The sequence below is a fragment of the Poecilia reticulata genome, chromosome 18 (genome assembly GCF_904066995.2).
Source record: "Poecilia reticulata chromosome 18, P_reticulata-male-v2, whole genome shotgun sequence".
NCBI lineage: Eukaryota > Metazoa > Chordata > Actinopteri > Cyprinodontiformes > Poeciliidae > Poecilia > Poecilia reticulata.
Window position 1 is genome coordinate 19,484,800 of NC_088847.1, and position 22,872 is coordinate 19,507,671.

Sequence of the window (22,872 nt, forward strand, 5' to 3'; positions counted from 1 at the left end):
AGTCGATTACATGAAATATCAGACGACATCAAGGAGTTATAAAAAGTAATTCTTGGCAGCGGTGGGATTCGAACCCACGCCCCCGAAGAGACTGGAGCCTTAATCCAGCGCCTTAGACCGCTCGGCCACGCTACCATATACACGTACTGCTTCGACAGGGATTATATGTTACTAACCTCCGGATATTTCAGTTTTTGAAATGTTGATCAAGTTATATAAATGAAGCAGATTGACTAAAAACAAAAATACAAGTAAATTTCCAATCTACGTTTAGTTTTTTGAGATACTCATTTTCTGTTTTTCTTGTTCAACTGTCTAATCCAGATTGGGATAACATACTAGATATAAAAAGCAGTTTTCAGATTATGATTTTGATATTTAAATTAAAAACTTATCCAAAGCAACATGGCTCTATATAAAAAAGTAAATACTTTGTTTTGTATGGCTAACATCAATGCAATAACTAGCAGTAAGTCTTTTACATCACCGTGGAGGAGTTTTCTCCCACTGTTGTTCGCCAAATTGTTTTAATTCAGCCATATCTGAGAGTTTTTCCAAATATGATTGACCTGTTTATGGTAAAGTCTCAGGCTGATTTAAGTCCAGACTTTGAGTAGGCCATTTCAAAACATCAAGCGGGTAATAATGTACTGCTGTAATTTGACCATTGTCCTGCTATATAAAACGTTTTTTGAGTAAAGTCATCCCATATGTCACTGTGTTGTTTTTCAGTAAAATTATGAAGCACCGACCACTGACAACCGAAGCAGCAGTGTGCCACACCGACCACTAGATGGCGATAAAGTGACACAAAACTGCCTAATCACACTCCAGTCCCAAAGAGCAGAATAGAACAGTAAAAGCCGTAAATTAATAATAATAATAATAATAATAATAATAATAATAATAATAATAATAATAATAATAATAATAATAATAATAATAATAATAATAATAATGTTTGAGTGGAGCTTGGAGCAAAAACGTAGCTTAATCCCACCATAACGTTAATGTTTAAAGGTAATAAAAGATATGATTGTTGTTACAACTTCTGTTATTTTTAATCTTTTTTGCTGTACAGCGTCTTTGAGTGCCTTGAAAAGATGTAATTATGTAATTATGATAAAATTATAGATTTAAGTTTATTTTTTTGTACTTATACTTTTCTATCTATAAAATTATGGAAATTCAAGCAATAGTTTTTGCCCCACAGAGCAGAAACCATTTCCACTATTTTTATTTAGATGATCTGGGAGAACCTGGTTCACCTTTGATTAGCAATCCTTAAGCTATTTATTATTATCATCTTTAAAATAATGACAATGTAGCAGATTGCTGCACAAACATGCACTAAATTCATACAACAAGGTGTTTGGTGGCATTTCTGTTTTTTTAAAAAGATTTTTAAGAACACGGACAAGGAGCAACTAAATACCACTGGAGGAAAGGGTGGATGGCTTATTCTTATCACTGCAACAAGTTAAAGGCTTAAGTTAAATTAAGAAATGTCCTATCTGGATATTTCTGTGTATATTGGAAGACCTGAAGGACTCCCAAATTACTTATATCTGGTTAAAACATCAAATTGTCATTGATTGAACAACATTGTTTTTGTGCCTCAGCATGGGGTGTACAAATGTATTTTAGTCATATGACATTGGATGATCACTTGCTCTTGAAATATCTAAATAAAGACTTTGTGTAGGGGTTTCTGTGAATCTCAGAGCACTAGCAGCAGATCTCCACAGCAGGCAGATGGCCTTGTCTCCAAACCCCGCCTACAGTCTTTTGTCCTCAGGGAATCTGTCTCTTGGCTGTTCACAGAAACACCTTTTTTTCCCCCCAATCGTCAGAAGAGGGCGCAGTGAAGCCCATTTGAAAGTGAGGCCTAGTGTTCATTGCAACAAGCCTTTTCTATTATTGCATGCTGCAGCCAGAGAGGCCAGATAGTTGCTGCTCAGATGTTCTCGTCTCTGTCAGTAAGCACAGCGGCGCAGGGGAGGAGAATAAAATGCAATAAAGACCACTGACCACCTCCACCCACACGTATATTGTTATACCTGTAACTACAGACACACTCAGCTGGATGAGGAAGGGTGGAAACAGGGGGGAGGATGAGTGAAAGAATCAACAGTGCAGTGTGGAGAGGTGCAGAGCAGAGCGGATGAAGACAGGAATGAGCTCAGAATTGCCTAGACTGGGCGTCTACAAGCCTACGGTGTGCCTCATAAGAAGATATCTGCCCTCAGGACTGAAACGTTAAATCATCTTTGATCAGTTATGTTTAATTTGCTGTGTCTTGCAAAACTATTCATACACTTGGTCATGTTGCACTCAAACCTCCGTGTGTTTTTCTAGGATTTTATGTAGCAGAGCCACTGTGAACTGAAAGGAGACATTTTTCGCACATAAAAACGCAAAAAGTGTTTATTCACGAAGACTTCAGAGGTTTGCTTCGCTTTGCTTCTCCAGAGCGGTACGTCACGGGTTGGTACAGTTTGGTAAGTTATTTTATCTGTTTCGTGTACAATCTCCTTCAGTTGTAGATCCATAGGACAACGGTACAGTTAGGGAGGAGTTACTGGCGTCACTCTACACAGTCCATTGATTGGGGGACAGAATCACACACTAGCAGGATGCAACGTTAGACCTTTAGGTTTAACCCTGCATCCCAGTGAGAGTCCAACTGGTGGTGTACATTTGATTCTCAGCAGATTGTATTTGTTGACTGTGCAAAGTTTCCCTTTTACATCACTTTGTGGCCAATTATTGCCATATTTTACGCCAATCACTGAGACTATTATAAGTAAAGAGATGCAAATTAGCTTTTGTTACAATCTAGTATAACACATTAAATGGTGACATTTATGTTTGAGTTGTACTTTGTCCCTTTTTAATTAAAGTTCATTATCAAACTGACCAATTTATGATCATATTTTTGTTTAAAAATGACAGTTTAAATTGTTATTTACTTAAACTCGTATTACTCAGGCCAAGTTACTCGCCTGCCATAATTTATTAGAGGAGAATCAAAGGGTTCATCACCATGACCTGGTTATAGTGACCCAACAGAAACCCCTGTAAGGCCAAAATATGCAAATATTCCTCCAAATTCTGTCATTGTAAAGCTGAGCAGGAAGCTAATCTGTGAAGCTAATGACCATTAGTCTGTGTCCTGAATTTAATGAAGAGCTTTCTTCATTTCAGGATTTCATGACAACATCAGGAAGAGTTTTTTTCTGTTCAGTCTGATTCTAGGATGGATGGATGGATGAGTTGTGTAAAAATGTAGAGAGGAATGCAAAGGAAAACAGACGTTTTCCTCACGTGGAGCAGACTAACAGACAGGCGAGAAGAAGGAAGGAGACAGGTGGAGAGCTATGGAGGTGGTGGGAAAGAGAGGATGGGCGGAACGCCGAGCTACAAGAGAGGATGAAGAGGAGGAGGAAGACTGGTGGATGAAAGGAGGGAGCTAAGAGGGTGGTGAGAGGGAGATATATAACAGTTGTTCATTAGTGAAGATATGTTAGGGACCGGAGAGACAGTGGACTAATGAGAAGGGAGACAAGGAGGAGAGGAGAGAAGGTGCAAAGGGTGAAAATGAGACTGAAGAGGGAGGAAGAGGAGCAGGGGAGGGGAGGAGTGGGGTAAGAGGTGGGTGGAGGAGAAGGGGTGGTGAGGTGGTGGAAGTGAGCGAGGCGAAACTGGCTGGGGGAGGGGAAGGGAAGAATTTGCACGTACGCACACCACACAAACACACACTGTTGAAACTGCAAGGAAAGAGGAAGAGGAGAACGTAGAAGAGTGAGATGATGAGGGCAGGAAAGACACAGGAAGAAGAGGAGGAAGATTTAGAGAAGGAGGTTGGGTAGGGACATGAAAAGAGGTGAGGTTATGAAGGCGAAGGAACAGATGAAAAAGGAGGAGGATGTGAGGAATTAGGGCATGGAGGAGAGGAGGAAGAGAGAATGTTACAGAAGCAAAAAGACCAACAAAACTGGAAGGTGAATCAATCAAATGAAGGAGGAAGCAGGAGCACTGAGGAGAAGGAAGAGGAGGGAGGGGTGGAAAACAAGGAAGATCATGGAGGAGATGGTGATGAGCTGGGATGAGGAAGAGGAGGTGGAGGAGTCTGTAACAGTCTGCTGCATGTCAACAAGTAACCCTTGTGAGGGTCACAGCAGGTTGTTGCAACAGCTGTCCATAAAAACACTCTATATTCTGCTCTCACTCTCACACACACACACACACACACATGCATACACACACACACACACACACACACACACACACATCTACCTGTGCGTGTTCAGGTGCACGCACAGATGCAACAAAATGTCTGCAGACACCAGGCCGGGACTCGTCTTAAGCTTTTGACATTTTAAATGAAAAGAGTAATAAAATGGAGCAGTCTGAGTCTGTGCAACTGAGTCACCGCAAGTTCAAGAACAAAGTCACGCATGCTTCTGAGGACACTGTCTCTCTCTCTCTGTCTCTCTCTTTCTCTGTCTCTCGCTCACACGCACACACACACACACGCACACACGCACGAACGCACGCACGCACGCACACACGCACTCATAGCAGTATGGAGTCATGAACGTGCCAATTGTGGAAATAAAGATGGCGGTGCGCTACGGAACAGCATCTATCAGCTAACAAAGAAACCTTTAGGTATATAAATTAAACTGAATTGAACTGAACCCATTGCTAAAAGATTCTTTAAAATCATACAAATGTACAGAGCTCTGCAAAAGTATTCACACCCTGCTAACATTTTGTCATATTACAACCCCAACCTTCATTATATTTTACTGAATTTTTGTGAAAGAACTCAAAAATAGTTGCTACCCTTTTCTCTTTGTAAAACAATTCTGCCCTGGTCAGACTGGATGGAAAGAGTCTGTGAACATAAATTTTCAAATGTTACCGCAGATTCTCAGTTTGATTTAGATCCGGACTTTGACTAGGCCTTTCTAATAGATGAATATCCTTTGACACAAAGCTCTGGACGTATCTTTTTAACAGCTTTCCTCCAGGATTGTGCCATATTTAGTTCCATACATCTTTCTATCAACTCTAAAAAGCTTCCCTATCCCTCCTGCATCTTCAAAACTCTAGCTTTACATAAAGTTTTGTGTTGACTTCTGTTCCAGAGTTTCTGTTTCCTAGTTTTAGGTTAAACTGACATATTTTTGCAGTACTTGCTGACGGATTTACTTTCAACTGGCATCCTAAATAAGTATTCATGTCCTTGACTGACTTGAATAGGAAATGGAAAAAACATAAAGCGAGAATACTGCTCACAAACACTTGTTTTATTTAAAAAAAAAAATGAAGAAACCAATGTCATTTCTAAGGTGAATATTTGATTTTCTGATTTCGATGTAGAGTCATCCAGGAGGGTGTCATCGTAAGCAAGCTATACATTTGTAAACAGAAACAGTTGCCCTTTCTCAGCTCATGCAAATAATTAGAAATTTATACATAATCCAAGTTGTGATTTCTGATTTTGCATTTCTATTTTTTACTGTTGTATGGACATACATCAAGTATAAACTAAGTTATACAGTCTTATGACATGCTAACATGCTAACAGTTCAATATCCAGACATGAGAGATGGTAAAATGTCCTGGATGTCACCATCAGTTGTTGGCAAGCACTGCTCATCCACAACATTTGCTTTTGCCACACCTCGTTAAATCTCTGTCTGGTCCTGTAAATGGTTGGAAAGCTCTACTCCATACAGCCTCCTTTTCAACTCCTCTGAGATTTGGATTTGTAGTTCAGGTAAGATTTTAGCTGTTGAGATGCTAATCAGCTGCTCACATGTGTAAGACCACACCTTGTTGCCATTGTGACACATCATAACAACTGTTCAAAAGTTTAAAAAGTAAGAAAAAGAATCCCTCCAGGTGCACAGCATCAAAAACCACAGGGAATAGTTGTAAAACATGTGTTGCCTAAACCAAAAACAGCATAAAATGACTAAAGTCTACAAATCAGAACATAACAGAGATGCTCCAACATGGTGCATCCATTAGGAATGCAATTCTAGCACTAAAAGAGCCATAAATCCAATTTCAACTGATTTTCCTTTATTATTTTACACACTGGCACTTCCTGGCCTCCATACAGTTGTACCCAGCACTCTCACCCTTTCTTCCAACAAGGATACACCAGTGCAAGTCTGGACAGCCTGCCTCTGCACAGAGATGCACAGTTGACGAATCACTCCGCCAGCACACTGGCAAGTAGACCCTAAATTATGGGAATTTGATGGATGGCAGATAGGACTTTAATTTAACTATTGCTTTGCTAAACTATAACTCATATGAGATGTCGCGTTGTTATATGCTGACTATATAAAATGACTAGAGGGAAGTGGGTTGCTGTTCAAAAGCATATTCCTTTCAGTAATGGCTTTTTAAATAGATGAGTGGAACACTGTGCACCCTTATATTTATGATATAATTTACAATTGAGAGAAATCTCAACTTAATGGGAGGCTAAACTCAATAGTTTTCAGAGGACTATTTTCAGTCAATCCCAACGGTTAACTGGGAGAGGCGGAGCGGATGTCCACCTCACTTTTATGCGGGTGTTGTCCGTCCCACGCTCACTCACGGCTGCTTCCATCTATCCCTGCACTTCTCTGCTCTCATCAATTAGGCACAAATTAAGCCGTTGTAGATGCTTTAACTGCCGTCCTTTCGCAACTTTGAAGAGGATTGCGTTCCGCGGACGGGGGGTCCGGACAAGTTTTGTGTTTTGGAGTGCCGGGGGGGAAACGGAGAAGAAGCGAAACGCAGGTAAGAGTGTGTGACTGTAACCTCGACTTCCAACTACCCGACGTTACAAATGTAACGCGGGGGGGTTACGAGCCGGCCCCGCGAGCGAGCTAGGCGGCTAACGCTAGCATCCCGGCGAGGAAAGTGGGGAGGACTTCCAACTGCACTTTGTGAGGAGGGAGGGCGGTTCGTGTCGCCTAATTTTTAATATACATACATATATATATTTTTATCGTTCGGCTTGTGGTAATTACTCCGACCGTTGAAACAGTTTGTATTCTGAGCGTTAGGTTCTGAAACAGTTAGGGGGGAAAATAGAGCTGAAAAAGTGGAAGTTGTAAGTTGTAGGAGAGAGCGACCTTCGCATGGGGGGGAAACAAAAGGACCTTAAAGTCTGACACACACTGATGATGACTGCTGTGTTCATTTAAATATTGAACGCTACATGTACATTATATGCGTAGTATGGAAATGGTTTTAAAATATTTGAGACTTGGCTTGTAATCATTTAAAAAATAAATAAAACTGTCCATAGTCATGATGTGAACTTTGCCAGATGTATTCTTTAGTAGGACTTGAAGACCAATGAGCGCTTTATTAATCGGCCTTATTTGTAAGAATCTGAAGTTATGGATGGCACAAATAAATCAGTTTGTGCTCAAAAGTACAATTTTAAACATGTTTTGTTGTGTTTAGCTGTAATTCTTGTCTGGATATATAAAGATGGCGATTTAAAAGTTATTAAAGCACAATCTTATGTATGTATTTGTTAGATTTATGTATTTTAATGATAAGTAGAGAGTATATAGTTTAGTTTTAGGTGTTTTGGCTTGTTTATATTGATCGAGGCTACCCATATTCGAGGCTACTGCGTTGAAAAGTCCATAAAAGTAAAGTGAACCAGAGCGATATTAATGCTTGATTTACCCGCTTAATGGGTGTCAAAATCTTTATTGTAGTAGCAGTAGTTTATTTATGAGTGTTGGTGTGAGCGATTTCTGTCCGGTGAAGTTGGATGGGGCAGCTGCTGTTGTCTTTGGGAGGGAGAGGGGGGCTCAGGGAGCAGCGACAGACAAAAGACCTCCAGAGAGCCTCTTGCATTGTCTGCCTGTAGCTGCTGGTTGGTGTGATCTAATCTCTCGGATTGGAAAGCTCATCCGGCTGCAGATGTATAAACTGGCCAAATTAAACGTGTTGAATGAGAGATGTGGGGTTAATCTAGGGGGTCTTTGCGTCCTCCTGCTTTGTTCCGGTTGGGAAACTGAGGATGATGAAGTATCTGATGGGAGGATGAGGGCTGGGAAAGTTCAGGCGTTTAGGAGGCGACTGTGTATGATGATGGTTATAATCTGATATTATTAGTGAGAAGCCAGGCGGACTGTGTGGATCTGCGTCTTCTGAATAAAAAGCTCTGATTTAAAGCTGCTCAAATCACATTTAAATGCTCTGATTAAAGAGGCTGGTGCAATATTCCCTCACTCTCATCTCAGATGCTGTTGGTTTTATGTTTCTTTTGCGATAGATTTTACCGACTTGCTTGGCTTTTGGTGAGTTTAAAAAGTTGTAAAAAAATTTTATTTTAGAATATTTGGTCTAGAATGTTGATTTGCAGAGATTTAACAACCATAAGATATTTAAGTACTTCAAAACTTTTTAAATTGAACTTGAATTACCTTGTGATGGACTGGCAACCATTAACCAGTGGAAATGGGATCCAGCTCCTTGTGACCCTGCAAGGACAAACATGTATTAATGGATAGAAAGACAAATAAACTGGAGTAAAACTCACTTCATTGGTCCAGTGTATATTGAGCCACGAAAAGGAAGTGGCAATCTAAAATATTTGTGATAATCTCAGGGTTTTCCCTGGTGATGTGGGCGCTAGGGTGGTCATCCAGTGTTTTTAGTTAACAAATGTTTAAAGTTGACAGGAAGTTTGAATACATCACTAGGTAATTATGTTATTGGAAGACATTATTAACAAAACCATAACAAGAACTATAAAGTCTTAAAAAAGGCAAACATAAAAAACCCCAATTAAAATACATATAAATTTTTTGCACTTCAGTTGTTTCATCTTAATTTAAGTATCCAAAATGTTTTTGATAATTTTTCAAGCACAGGTGCTTGAAAAATGTAACCATGTATAAATTTTACTGGTAAATTTAACCAGTAAATTGATATTAACAGGAATTACTAAGCTACTGCTCTTGAATATGCAAGAAACAAAATAACTTAAATTATTATTTTTATTTATTTTTTTGCTTCTTGTCTTGTCATTCTGATCGAGCCTGATGCAGTTGTTTATAAATGTTTAATTACTGCTTTGACTGACCAAATTTAGGAAAATTTATCCATTTTCTGGCTTGTGAAGAACAACTAACATGCACTTTGAGTTAGGGATGCATGAAGTATATCGACACCTGCATCATTATTGGTCAATGTTGGTCATTTTTTAACTTATCTGTATCGGTCCAAGTAAGTAAAACTGGGCCAATATTGACGACCAGTGTTGATGTCGGCCCAGATAGGGAGACGCCTCCGATGCAGCGCAAGATTATGGGATGTTTTAACTGAAACAGAGAAGAAATGTAGTCGCTGTGACTGTGTTTACGTGTCAATAGGGTAGGGACATAAATGTGATATCGGTTGTTGGCGATAACAGCAGTATGAATATTGACTTCACTTTTGGTATACGTTTTCATATCGGTGCACAAGTTCTCTTGTTTTTCCTATTTTGAAGAGTGACTGTATGTTGGTGAAACAGCTGTCCTGATTAAACTAAAAAAGTGAATTATAAATTAGATTGCAGAAACTAAAATGTTTCTGTTGCATCTATTTTTTTAGGAACTATTTGGAGTGCAGCCTGGTGATTTTGCACAGAATTAATTTTGGCTAAAGACCAAATGACTCTCAAGGGGGTTGCTGTGTTATTTGGGTTTGCAACTCAATCTTAAAGGTTATTGCTCGTCATCATTTAGTTGGATACTAGAAGTCAGAGAAGCAGCTGCAGGAACTAATCCCTTCATTTCCATTAAGAGGTCTAGGATGATTTGAGACACTTTAACTTAAGGAAAAGGAGTTTTGTGTTCCTTAAGGTATTCATTCAAAAACGAGGTGATAACAATAATTCTGGTTAACACAAATGATCTTAGTTGGGAGATTATGAATATTTCTAATGAGACTAGTGACTCTGACAATGGTTCCTTCAAAAAATTACAATAATCTTAACCTTGACAGGAGTATAAGGGAAAAATGTTTCACTTAAATGTTTACACCTTAAGGTGAATGGCTGTTAGCAGAAATGTTTCACGTCAAGTCGTCTGGAAGACGAGAAAATGTTCCAGGAAAAGCTGCTCATGACTCTGCTAGAGAGGCTACCCTGAGTAGTGGTGGCGCAGGTTTCCGTTGTGCAGCTCAAAATGACCTACATGCAAGAGTCATCACAAAACTAAACCTCACAGGTCCGCAGCTGATTATTCTGACAGAACTGCTAGATTTTGCTTTTGAAATGTGTGGTTTATATTAAGCATTCTGACACATTAAGGCTCTGAGAGGAAAAATTAGTGCAGAATTTCATGATGTCCCACCCCGTTGTTAATCACCAGAGAAGATCGATAACGTTTCATGCTTGCGTTTGCAGTCAGTAAAGCGGCGAATATTTGTTGGGTCGACGGAAGAAAGAACGGATTTAATTAAATGAAAGCAAATTCTGGAAGTAATGTTTACAAACGCACATTAGACAAGCTAAGGAGGCATAAAGCTAAAGGTTTTTAATGACTGTCAGTGCTCAACCTAAACTTGGTAAAATTAGTGACATAGAATGTGTCCCAAGCCCATAGTACTGTTAAAGTCATCCTTTCTTAAAACATTAATAAAATATCATATTTTACAACACATTTAGCCCCAAATCTTCATCTAAGTGTTTTTATTTATCTTAAATGTTAAAAAAATGCAATAAATGTTAATTATTCTGACTTTTCTAATAATTAGTAAGTTCGTCAACTCATGTCAGACTACAGCAGTGACAGAAGCTGTGTTAGTTCTTAAAAATAAGTTAATGTAATTTATTGTAATGTACATAACATATCTATGAAAACAAAGATAATATAGAAATGCATTAGGAATAGAGATTAGGAATATCTCGATCACTATTTTTGGCAGACAGAACCAATCTAAATCATTTCAGATCAGGCATCATGTTCTTGACTGTAAAAATGGCTGTTTTGACTCCACAGCTACAGTGTTGAATAAGCTCGTTTTTCTTATCAGCATAAAAGAAAATTTAATATTTTTCTTTAACGCTAAGCTAATGCTAACACTCTGCTTTGATATGACTCCTTGATAGTTTGGCTTATTAGTTCCTTTAATCGAATCTGGCAAAGTGTAATGGGCGAAAGTTCTCCTGCTTTGATTTAAACATTTTAATTTTACTAAGTAGTTTTTCAGCTGCTCTCTGAGTTTCCTTGCACAAAGCAGGTCTTACGATGTAAACAGATCATCTTTGTAAAGAGGAAAAACAATTTCTTTGTACAGTTCGTAATACAATTTTACAGACTAAGCAATAGCATACCATGAGTTGAGTTTCGTCAGCAAGACGGATAATTTAAAGATGTTTTTGACACTTTTGTCACATTACAGTAACAAATTTCAATGGATTTTATTGGGATTTTATATGATGGACCAACACAAAATGGTGCATGATTATAAATAAAATCCAGTGTGAGGAACTGGATTTTACACCTAATTAGTAAATTGTCCACATCTGTAATTTAGTCTTAATATAAATCCAGCTGTTCTGTGAAGGCCACAAAGATTTGTAGAACATTAGTGAAAAAAACAGCACCATGAAGACAGCAGGGAGAAGTTTAAAGCAGTTGGGTTATAAAACATCATCACAACCTTAATCCGACACCTGAAAATGCAAAGAGACTAGCACAACTGCAGATGTAACAAAACAGGGCCTCCCTTTATCGAAAAGAAAAATAATTTTCCTAAAAACCATCTTACCTGATAGGCCGAGCAAGGAGAGCGTAAAACAGAGACTCGGGTAAAGGGCCCATGGTTACTCTGGAGGAGCTGCAGAGACGGAACCTGTCAGCAGGACAATAGTCAGTCAAACACATAAAACTCATAAAACGCATTAAGTTTGTGTTCTTGGTGGGAGAAAATGTGGAAAAATGTAGCACCTGTTCTGTTTTATGAGAGTGTTGCAATTTTCAAGGATTTCAAGTTCAAAAAGATGTCAACTCCTACATTTAACCCGACTTTGAGTCTTTGTTTTATTGCTGGGATAATCCCACCTAATCCATAAATGTCAGGCTTGGAGAACCGATCCACTCTGTGTGTTCGTGTGTGTGTTGCAGTCATGCCCTCAGTGATGGAGCGCTCTGGGGCCGGGGTCCTGTCCAGGAGCAGAGCCAAAACTGTCACTAATGGCAGCAGCCAGCCCCACTCTGAGGAGGAGAGCAGCGATGAAGAGCACGCTCATGGTAGACACTTGTTGAACGGTTGTTCTTCTCTTCCGTTGATTTAATGCATGTTCCCGGCCCAGATGACGCCAGCTGTTCTGGTGGAGTTTGTCGTACTGCTGCAGTGCTACAAAGCGTCCCCTCCCCCAGCATCTCCCCACACTCATGTCACCCACTGCCTGAATGGATCTTTCATTCTGTTTTTCTCCTGCCTCTGACTCTTTTGGTTTTAGTTTTTATATTAGACACATTTGTTTAATTTTGTAACATTTTCCAGATTTTTTACAGCCCGTTTCCTCTTCTTCAGTCTATTTTACTCATGTGATGCATCTACTCTTGTTTCAATCCCCTCCAGCTCCTCTGTTCCTATCTTCTGTCCCTGAGGAAAGCCTAATGTGTCTTCCTGCATCGTCTCTGTCCTCTGCTTGCTGTCCACTCTTCCGGTCTGCGCTGCTTCCTGTTAGCTGAGGCACAGCGCTAATTACTCAAAGCCAGCCTCTGCTGTTGCTCCATCTTAGATGTTGCAGAAGAGTAGGGCTGGGCGATGAATATATTTGGTTTTTTCAGATTTTTAGAAAATAAGATATTTTTTTTTCCATCAGTGCACTCCTTGGATCTGTATTTCAGAGCGATGTCAGCACGCCAAAAGCCGCCATCTTGTTTGACATGAGTCTTTTACAGTTTGTATTTATTTGGGCTTTAAATTCAGGTCTACAACAAAGTTTTAGGACCAGGCTGTGATTTTGAATTTTTTTTATAATTACCAGAATAAAGTCGTATTACAAGACTACGATTGTATGACAATAAAGTCCAAATAATAAGAGAAAAAAAGTTTGAATTTTACTACAATAAATCTGCAATATTGGGAGAATGATGTGTGAGAACAAAAAATTAAAATGGGCAATGCTTAGCACCCTGTTAAGTTATGCATTGGTATCTGTTTAACAGATAAATAAATATTTCATCTTTTAACACATAAGTATAAAATTATTATCAATTGAAACAATTGTGAAAACGACGCTTGAACTGAGCACATCAGATCCTGATAACTCTAGAGAAGGGTATTTTCTTTAAGACGTTCTTGTGGTAAAATTTGATTTTTATTCTGATAATATTACAACTTTATACTCATAATTAAACATTTTTCGTAGCCTGACTCTGAATTTCTTTTTTTAAAAATAAAGAAAAAAAACTCAGTTAAAATCTGATCTGGTATGAAAAAACCGGAGAGTTTATTTTTAAGTCATATCGCCCGGGCTTACTTAGTAGCATGGATGAAAATGCTTTCATGACAACAGAAACTATAGATTATTTATATTTATGTTTCATGGTTTATGTCCCAGTTTGAACGTAGCTGAGCCTCATCATTGATTACTATAAACTTCCTGTCTTCTCTCTAATACACAGACAGCATGATCAGAGTCGGAGGAGACTACCAGGCCCAGATCCCAGAGTTCAAACCAGGTAAGCCGGAGAGAGAAGCTGGTGGAGGGGATGGAGAAGGACTTTAATGTAACAATGATGTGATTTATTGTTTCAATCTGTTCCTGGAGAATCAGGGACTGCAGATGAAAATGAGCCTTTATGGCCAAATCTGCCACGTCTACATGAAGGACTAAAATATTTGGTTTTATTTACATTTTAAATAATAAAGAGAACACAAATGTCGATTAAATGAAGTGATGCATTATGCTGCAGAGAGGTTTTCATAAATCTGGAAATCTCTTGAAAAATATGGATTTTGGCAAAAGATGTTTCAGTGCAGAGGAAGAAAACGCATGGAAAAATAATTAGTGTTTTAAAGCCGAATCCTCCTTCCCACCATCTGAGACATAGATCTGTGAAAATCAATCCATCCGTCCGTCCCTACGAGAAAAATTAAATTGTGAACTTTTGGATGAACTATTAAAAAGATAAACTGAAGAGAAAGACTGATCAAACTTTTTGTATCTGGATTGATTCATTAAAAAACCAGTATGATTTTGTCAACAATTTGCTGGATGTAGCATGTGTGTCTGATGGTTAGCATCTCATCATAAACCATTTGGCTCTGTCACTCCATAATAATTCCTCAAATTGTTTTCTGACATCACCTTCACTTATCAAAGAAAGAAATCAGATTAAACCATAAAGTATTTTTTTAAAGGTCGTTTATTGTTTCAATAATTGTCTGTAATAAATAAAACATGAGTTCTATCCTGAAGTAGAAGTGAAGAGTTTGCTTTGAGTTTATGAGGAAAATTGAAACGTATTAAGTTGTTTCTGTTCTGACCACCAGACAGTCCAGCCCGCTACAATGAGAAGGACCAGAGGAGCATGCTGGTCTGGTGTCCTAACACTCAGCTCTCAGATAACATGTGTAAGCTGCTTCCATCTGCACAGAGTTTACAAAATAAACCCAAACTTCTAGTTTAAAAGTTTTTTAACTTTCTATGGAAGCACTTATTATTTTTTTCTTTCTGATTATTTGATTTAATTGCAGTGGATGAGTACATCCTAATGGCTAAAGAAAAACATGGATACAACATGGAGCAGGTATGATGTACGCCAGAATGTTACTGACAATAAAAGTCATCTGGTGACCTTTCTCTGTTCCTGGTTTCCGGCTTTCGGTTCCCATCAGGCATTGGGGATGTTGTTATGGCACAAACACGACGTGGAGCGCTCGCTGGCCGACCTGGCCAACTTCACGCCGTTCCCAGACGAGTGGACGGTGGAGGACAAAGTTCTGTTTGAGCAGGCCTTCAGCTTCCACGGCAAGAGCTTCCACCGCATCCAGCAGATGGTGCGGCACGTCAACAAACACAACAGAGGGTCTATAGACGCGACAGAACCATCGACTGAAACTTTTCACCTTTTTGTCACATTACAACAAAAAAACTTTAATGTATTTCCTTGGGATTTTATGTGAATTAGAAGCAAAATGATTAACAATTTTCACAATTTTTTTACAAAAAAACCTTAAAGGGGCGCTTTTATGCATTTTCCAGCCACATAGTTTCATTTTGTAGCTCAGTAAAGTAACTATTACCATCAATTGTTGCAAACATTTCCACATATATCAAACAAAAAAGAAATTTGACGCCTTGAAATTGGCCTCTGTCTCTTTAAGAAACTCCTGCTCTTTCCGACTCTCCGCCTTCAACACAAAATCACAGCAGTGCTCCTCCATGATGCCGTTTGCATCCGTTCTTAGTGTTAAACAGAAAAGTAGATCACGTTATAAGCTTTAAACGTTTCTGTCCATCATAATGCAAGTTAATTTTGTGAAGAACACTTTAGACTGGAAGTGGAAGATATTTTAAATGTCCAAAATAAAACGATAAATACAATGGAAATAAAAACACAACCGAAACCAGAAATAAAATCGATTATAAAGTCTATGTAAGCAAAGTTTTCCTTCAGAAATATTATCAGAATGGAAATTATCGAGCTGATTTTAATTTATCATGCAATTAATTGATTTATTTCAAAGTATAAATTGGTAAATATTGCCATAATAGCAGTATTAATGTCAGGAATTGTTATCGGCACACATTTTCATATCGGTGCATCCCTAATTTAGGTTTATTGTTGTAGGGTGACAAAGTCTGGTAAAAGTTTAAAGTATAATGGAAACTTTTCTAAGCTGCTAACGTTTGTTTGTTCTGTAGCTTCCAGACAAGCTGATCTCCAGCTTAGTGAAGTATTACTACAGCTGGAAGAAGACCAGAACCAGAACCTCCGTCATGGACCGACAGGCCCGGAGGCTCATCAACAAGAGAGAGAAAGATGACAGGTAAGAACGCTTCTGTTGATAAATGCAGGCGAAAGGAGAGAGGGACGATCCCAGACGAGATGTGGCATTTACAGAACTTCTTCGTTAAATAAGACCGGACGAGTTCGTCGTCCTGGGAAACAATTCTCATGAATTTAAATGAGGCAGACTCGTCATTTCTGCCCCTTCCAGCTGACATGTGGAGAGTTTAAGACGTCATTTGTAGATTTAATTAGGAGGCTGGATGGAGACGGAGCTTCAGTTCAGACCAATTCTTGTCTAATCTATTTTTTGTCTTTTTTTTATTTTTATGCAGTAACGATGAGATCGAGGAAGGAGAGCCGGGTGAAGACAGCGACTTCGAGGTCGACGCAAAAAAAGAGGTGAGCGCCACAGATCTAAACTTTGAGTCCTTCACTTTCTACCTGACGCGGTGAAAAATGACAACATGGTGGCGCCTCCTCTCTGCTCTCAGGCCGTAAAGCAGAACAGCAGCGGCAGCAGCAACGCAGAGAAAGCCCCGCCCAGCCGGTCCGGCCCGGTGAAGAAGGAGAGCATCGGGGCTCAGTACAGACACCACCCGCTCAGAGCTCGCCGCAGACCGCCCAAAGGCATGCACCTGGACCAGACCGACATCACGGCTCTGTCCACCTCCCACGATGCCGGGGTTCTGTCCGTACGTCAGCTGGACACACACCTGGTGTCGCTCAAGAGACAGGTGTGTTCACGGACAGCAGTAAGACGTTGGTGTCCTCAGAGTGCTGCTGTTTTTGAAATTTACATTGAGAAATATAAAAAATAAGGTTGCACCGATTTTCTTAATTTTGGGAGATTGGTGATCGTCCGATACATGCGAAGCCAATCTTATAACCTGATCTCATCTACTTCAGCAAAGATCTAAAAATCAGCCACTGTCGTCCTCTGTTTGACTGATAGACCCACCAGGTCATGTCTGCATGTTTGCAGTTAACCACTCACTCCACCAGTACCACCGTTTAGCTATATTCAGACAAAAAAATCAGTTTCAGCTAGAGGTGTGCCGATCGATGGGCCACCGATCATAACCGGCCGATTTCCGTGAAAAAGTGTATGATCGGTGATTGGCGATCATTGGCTCTTGTTGCCGATACCGATCACCTGCTTCTCATTCCACAGCCTGCCTGTGCAGCTGGTCTCCTCTTTCCTTCACACTGCGCAAACGCGCAGCAACAAATCCTAAGCGATGTGGAACTATAACGCACTGAGTGAATGGGGAAGTTTGCGTGTTGTGGCGGAAAATTGAAGCACGTCAAAATGCATCAACACAACGAATCTAATACGACATAAAAACAATGGCATACTTGACGGAGTTTGGCTACATCGAGGCTCACTGTAGTAAAAAAGACATATGGAGGATCAGATAGCAGGTAAAGCAGCGCACAGCTACAAACATTCACCCGGATTAGCATGACGGTCAGAAAGTTAAACAAATAACCCGCAAAATTATTTAAGTCTTCGAGCTGCGATGTAAGACGCTGGATCTGCTCTCACTGTTGAACCGCTGCTACGCGCTACAGGTAGTAATATTTGACAGACAGAGTGCCGCTTCTGCTCCACCTGGTAATGACTCTCACACCGAACCTCTGCTTAAAGCTGCAGCATCTAACCTAAAAAAATTAATTTTACATACATATTAAAACTTTCGCTATCCTAACATGAGACAGATAATCTCTAAAAAATAATCGATCTCCTCCCTGCTCTGCATAATTACTCCGCTCAGTCAGAAACAGCCATTCAGAACTAGCAGTAATCAGCTAGCCGCCATGCTATCAGGAAGTTTTCATTCAGTAACTCTGGATTGTTTATTGTAATGGAACCTGTATTTGCCTTTGAATGTTAAATTTTATACTTGAATTTTTTTTGGCAATGTTGAGAAGTTTTATTTTGGCCCTTTGCATTATTTAGCCTCTTCAGAGCCTTCATATGTTTTCAGTCTGTTAAAGATTGTATTACTGATAGCAGTACAATTTGCACAATGCCTGTTTTGTTTAGTTTTCTTCTTGAAAAAAGTTATTAAAAACAAGTTTTTTCATAGTTCCTTTTTCCACATAACGTAACCGGTAGTGTTTATGATAAAAGAAATAATAATAATTATGTGATCGGTATCTGTGATCGGTGATCGGTATCGGCAGGAAAAAACCTGATCGGCACATCTCTAGTTTCAGCCAAAACCAGCTTTTTAAAGATTGGCAATCGGTGTTAGGTTGAATTTTATGCATTTTTTGTTCCTGTCTAGAAATATTTTGCATTTTTGCTGTGCCGGCCATCTTACATTAGCAATTAGCACTGTTAGCTTTATTTAAATTGGAGTATCCATGGCTACTTTCACACAAGGCAAATCCGACCTGTATCTGACTTTTTCACGTTTAACGATATACAGATTGTATTAAAAAAAAAAAAAAAAGGTTTTGGTTGAGCAGGTTAAACTAAATAAACTAAAAACTCATCTTTGCATTTTTAATTTAATGGGTTGTGTGAACTGCCAGTAGTTTAAATTTGCCTGTTTTATTTCCCGGGCTAAAAGGTTTGGACAGCGCTTGCCTTACACCTGGTAGTGCTGTGGTTTTAAATAAACCAAACCTCAAAGTCTTGTTTCATTTTTCCTCAGGTTCAGTCGATCAAACAGACCAACAGCAGCTTGAAACAGAGCCTGACTGAAGCCGTGAACGTTTTCAGACCAGCAGAGGTAAAACTCCATCTGTCTCCTAACCGCTTTCTCCTTCACGTTCTCCGTTAATTCGTCTGCTTCCAAGGTTTATTTTCCATCATGTAGGATGGATTAGTCTTGATCTGTTTGCTTCCTGTCGCCTCGCTCAGTGACTCTGAAATGTCTCCTCCCTTCTTCTTCTTCTTCTCCTCAGCCTGCCCCGAAGATGAACTCTCGTTGGACCACAGAGGAGCAGCTGCTGGCCGTGCAGGGTGAGTAACAGCCAGAGCGTCATCTCCCTCTCCCACAGAGTCTGCTGTCTGTCCTCGCAGCCAGACAACACATTCATATTCTCCACACAGGAGCCGTCTGTGCTGCTGCGGCTCACAGCTTCTCTCAGGTTTGGAGTTAGTCTGACAGAGCCAGTCAGAAGTTTACATACACTCGTATCAGTGTTTCACATTTAATGATTTATGATTGGGATGATGAGGGGAAAAAACAACTTTCTGACATCTGGATGCACTGATTTGAGTTTTATTGGGGATTTTATCTAATTCTTACAGGATTCAAATTATACTCATTTATAAACACATTTCCATTATCATGATATAAGCTTTTCACATCAGTCGATATCGATAATTGATTTTTAATTAGCCGAAATGCTGTCAAATTGGTGACATGACCATTCCGCTTTTATCCACACTTTGTGTTGTTTATTTTTAAGCAGTTATGAGGCACGTAGGTGAAACAAACTACGACGGTTTGAATACATATGTGAACGCACCTAAAGTAGGAAGTGGACTATAGTGTAGTGCATTCTAGGTAAATGCAATTTGTCATTTACTTCAGTGTTTTTTGGTGCAGCGCCCCCACAGGCAGCAGTGGGAATAGGTTTTTCAATTAATTTGGTTTGTTTGATTGAGCAGTGTGAAAGTGAACCGCACCAGCTGAAAATATAACAAATGCTGCAACTTTGGTACCAAATCGAACCAAATTTATCAAACTAATCTGGTGTGAAAATATCCTAAGATTACTCCACTGTTCATTCTTCTCTGTCTTACTTTGCATATGGCCACATTTAAGCCTGTCTTAGTGAACATTTTCTGTTTATTGACACAATAGTAGATAGAGAGTAAACTTCTGACATGTTAACAGAGGAAACTCATGAAGCCTTCAGGTTCTGCATGAAGGTTGAGGCTCGCTCCCTCCCAGCAGCTGCAGACTTGCTGCCCTCCATTTTCCAACCACAGGAACCTCTGAAGCAGCTGTGCTCACATTGAGGTTAACTGTAGATGGAAACGAAGCTCCTTGTTCATCCTTTAACCTGACGTCTCCTTTTCAGCCATCCGTCGCTACGGTAAAGATTTCACAGCCATCGCCGAGGTGATCGGCACCAAGACGCCTCCTCAGGTGAGCTCGTTCTTCGTCAGCTACCGGCGGCGCTTCAACCTGGACGAGGTGCTGAGGGAGTGGGCCGCCGAGCAGGTGGCCACCAGCCGGGACCAGAAAGACGCCCGCAGGAGCAGCGAGGAGCTGGCGGCCGACGGAGGAGGCGGCGAGGAGGAGGAGGTGAGGCTGTGGGCTTTATCACAGCTGGTCAGGATGAACGGGCAAGCTCTGGTAAAACAGAACATCTGTTTGGTTATGAAAGACTTCACTAATGGAAAACATTTCTACTTTCAGTCGGATGATTTCTAATCACCAGTTTGAGCAAGTTTAAATCTCTCAGAACTATAAAAACAGCAAAACACTTTATTTCCACTTAAGGGATAAACTGAAAATTGAACTGTGGTGATTAAAAGTTTTACAGTAAAATGAAATTATTTCTTAAAAACAGCCCAGAATTAAAGAACGGTTTGTATCTGAATATTTATAGATACGATAAAATCCTACAGGTTTACTTCGGATTGATGACCGGTTTTCTTTTTGAACGACGTGCAACATGCCTCAAGATGTTTCGTTTTAGCTGGATGCTTTACCTCAGGGGTAAGCTAATTAGAGTTGATGGGAAGGTTGGATGCAGTTCAGCACTAGAAAACAATCTGTTGGAGGCTGCACCAGACTTGGACAGTGGTGGAGGAAAGAAAATGTTGAAATGTATTATTTTAAGTAACATATACTAGCATATGAAGCCAACAGTCGGGAGCAATTGCTATGCACGCCCAGTTTAATGCATCAACTATAAACCTAGCTTAATCCGTTTTTTACCGTCACTGGGGGATAATAAACAAAGAAGGACGTATAAAACACTGAGGTAAACCCCGAGAGCTAATGCGAGCTTCTCCGCTAACTCTGGCATCGTCACCAGTAATCAGAGCAGAGGAGACCCACTCCACGCTGTCCAAATCAAACATTAGTAAAGCTGAGTGATGCTAATAATCAGTGTTCGTTATTCCAACTCCTGAAGAAAAGCCATCATTATAAACCTCCAGGAAATTCAACTGCAGTACTTGCTGGTCAACCAAAGTGGGCAGCACTGAGATGGTTTTAGGTAGAATATAGCAGCATTAAACAAATTTACATGAAAATGTCACAATTTGCACAGAAAAACCTGTCCAAACAGGTTATGTAGGGTTCTAAATAACCTGTTTGGACCAGCGTGTTAGTTTAACTTTTGGGGATTGGGAAACTTTTACTCTTTACTCAGAGAAACAGAAACCAAACAAACGGTTTGTTTCTCTCATGAATGAAAGGTAAAAACTCCAGAGATCAAGTTTTCCACCTGAACCAAACCGTCGTCGTCTTCTCTCCTCCTCAGGTGAAGATGGAGGACTCCCCTCCAGACTCCTGCAGCTCCTCCTCTCCTCCCTCCGTCACCCCCTCCTCTCTCTCCCAGCCCCCACCTCTTTTGCGCCCGGCCCCACCCTCCGCCCCACCGAGCCTCCTCCGCCAGCCGCCGCCTCTCCAGACGCGGCCGCTCCAGAACCGAGCGCCCCACAACCACCCCCCTCCTCCGCTCATCCGGCCCGCCGTCACCTCCTCCTCCTCCAGTCTCAGGGGTTCTCCGCCCAGCTCCTCGTCCGCTGGATGCCAGATGCCTCCGTCGCTGGTCGGCCTCAAAGTGGAGCAGCCCAACTCGCACTGATGCTAGCTTCTTCGTCACATGATGGCGCTCAGGTGAACAGCTACCTCCAAACTGCGGCTACACCGACCAACCGACACGAAACACGAAACCCACCAAACCGGAAGAGAAACACGAACATCTGAAAAACAGGAGGAGTCCCCCACATCTGAGCCAAACCTGCGTTTTTAAGACGGGTCATGTGAAGAAATTGCTTTTATTTCTGAGCTTTACTTTAAATTTTTAGACCCTTAGAGCTGCAGTGTGTAACTTTTATTTAAAAAAATGTTTTTTTACATATTTATTGAAACTGTCACCATGTTGTGACAGTTTAAGAGGCAGATGATCTGTGGAAAGATCGATCTCCTCCCAGTGCTACTATCGCCGTCTGAAATGCTCCCAACCAAAAACGACCAATCAGAGGCAGGAGGCGGGTCTTAGCGCTGTCAGTCAACATCATGAATTCACTGCTACACGTTCTAATCGCAGAAAAAACGGGAAAACCATTTATGTACTGATGTTGGTGGCCATGTTAACTTGCCTTGGCTTTCATGACAGGCTATGCTAGCTGCTAGCAGAGAGGAAGGGGAGACGGTGAGGGTAGGATAAGCAAACAGAGGGTGATTGACAGCACTAAGACCCGCCTCCTGCCTCTGATCGATTGTTTCTAGTTAGCACTGGGAGAAGATTGTTTTTTGTCCCCACAGAATATCTGTCATACTATGCCGTTATGACATAGCGACAGTTTCAACAAATATGTAAAAAAATATTCTACAATGGTTACATAATGCAGCTTTAAAGATGAGGAAAAAACGGTACAGAAGCGTAGAGAAGCTGAGTCTGTTGTTGTGGATTTAGGTAGTTGAATCTGTTGCTTCCAGTTTAAATTAAAAAGACATGAAGAAGAGCCGCAGCTCTTCAGTATAACTGGAGCCATATTTAAGGTTGAGTCCTAGATAGACTGTTAGTGACTGTAAGTAGTGTAGATTGTGCATACTGTTGATGACTGAGCACAAAGGAGGCAAAGAGACGACGAGAACTTTAATCTGCTTACCTGTGGCACCCCAGAGTCCCAATTAATCCATTAAAGTCACATTTTCCACCA

At 40.3% G+C, this 22,872-nt stretch overlaps 1 protein-coding gene and 1 non-coding gene across 2 annotated transcripts; one reads left to right on the forward strand and one right to left on the reverse strand.

The window, feature by feature from the left end:
- Window positions 1-53: 53 nt before the first annotated feature.
- On the reverse strand, window positions 54-135 carry trnal-aag (transfer RNA leucine (anticodon AAG)). The gene has a single exon. It is a non-coding gene; the product is annotated as a tRNA-Leu (tRNA).
- A 6,449-nt stretch (window positions 136-6,584) lies between these two features.
- On the forward strand, window positions 6,585-22,872 carry rcor2 (REST corepressor 2). Its single transcript, XM_008435927.3, has 13 exons — window positions 6,585-6,813; window positions 12,159-12,284; window positions 13,671-13,727; window positions 14,542-14,622; window positions 14,746-14,798; window positions 14,887-15,048; window positions 15,917-16,041; window positions 16,337-16,403; window positions 16,496-16,738; window positions 18,668-18,745; window positions 18,921-18,978; window positions 20,049-20,275; window positions 21,465-22,872. The coding sequence occupies exons 1-13, from the start codon at window positions 6,597-6,599 to the stop codon at window positions 21,789-21,791; spliced, it is 1,821 nt and encodes a 606-aa protein (XP_008434149.2). The 5' UTR covers window positions 6,585-6,596; the 3' UTR covers window positions 21,792-22,872.

Coding starts and splice junctions, on each gene's coding strand:
- rcor2 (XM_008435927.3), top strand. CDS start 6,597: ATGCGGGTGTTGTCCGTCCCACGCTCACTCACGGCTGCTTCCATCTAT. Junction 13,728..14,541: donor GATCCCAGAGTTCAAACCAG/GTAAGCCGGAGA, acceptor TCTGACCACCAG/ACAGTCCAGCCCGCTACAAT. Junction 16,404..16,495: donor AGGTCGACGCAAAAAAAGAG/GTGAGCGCCACA, acceptor CTCTGCTCTCAG/GCCGTAAAGCAGAACAGCAG.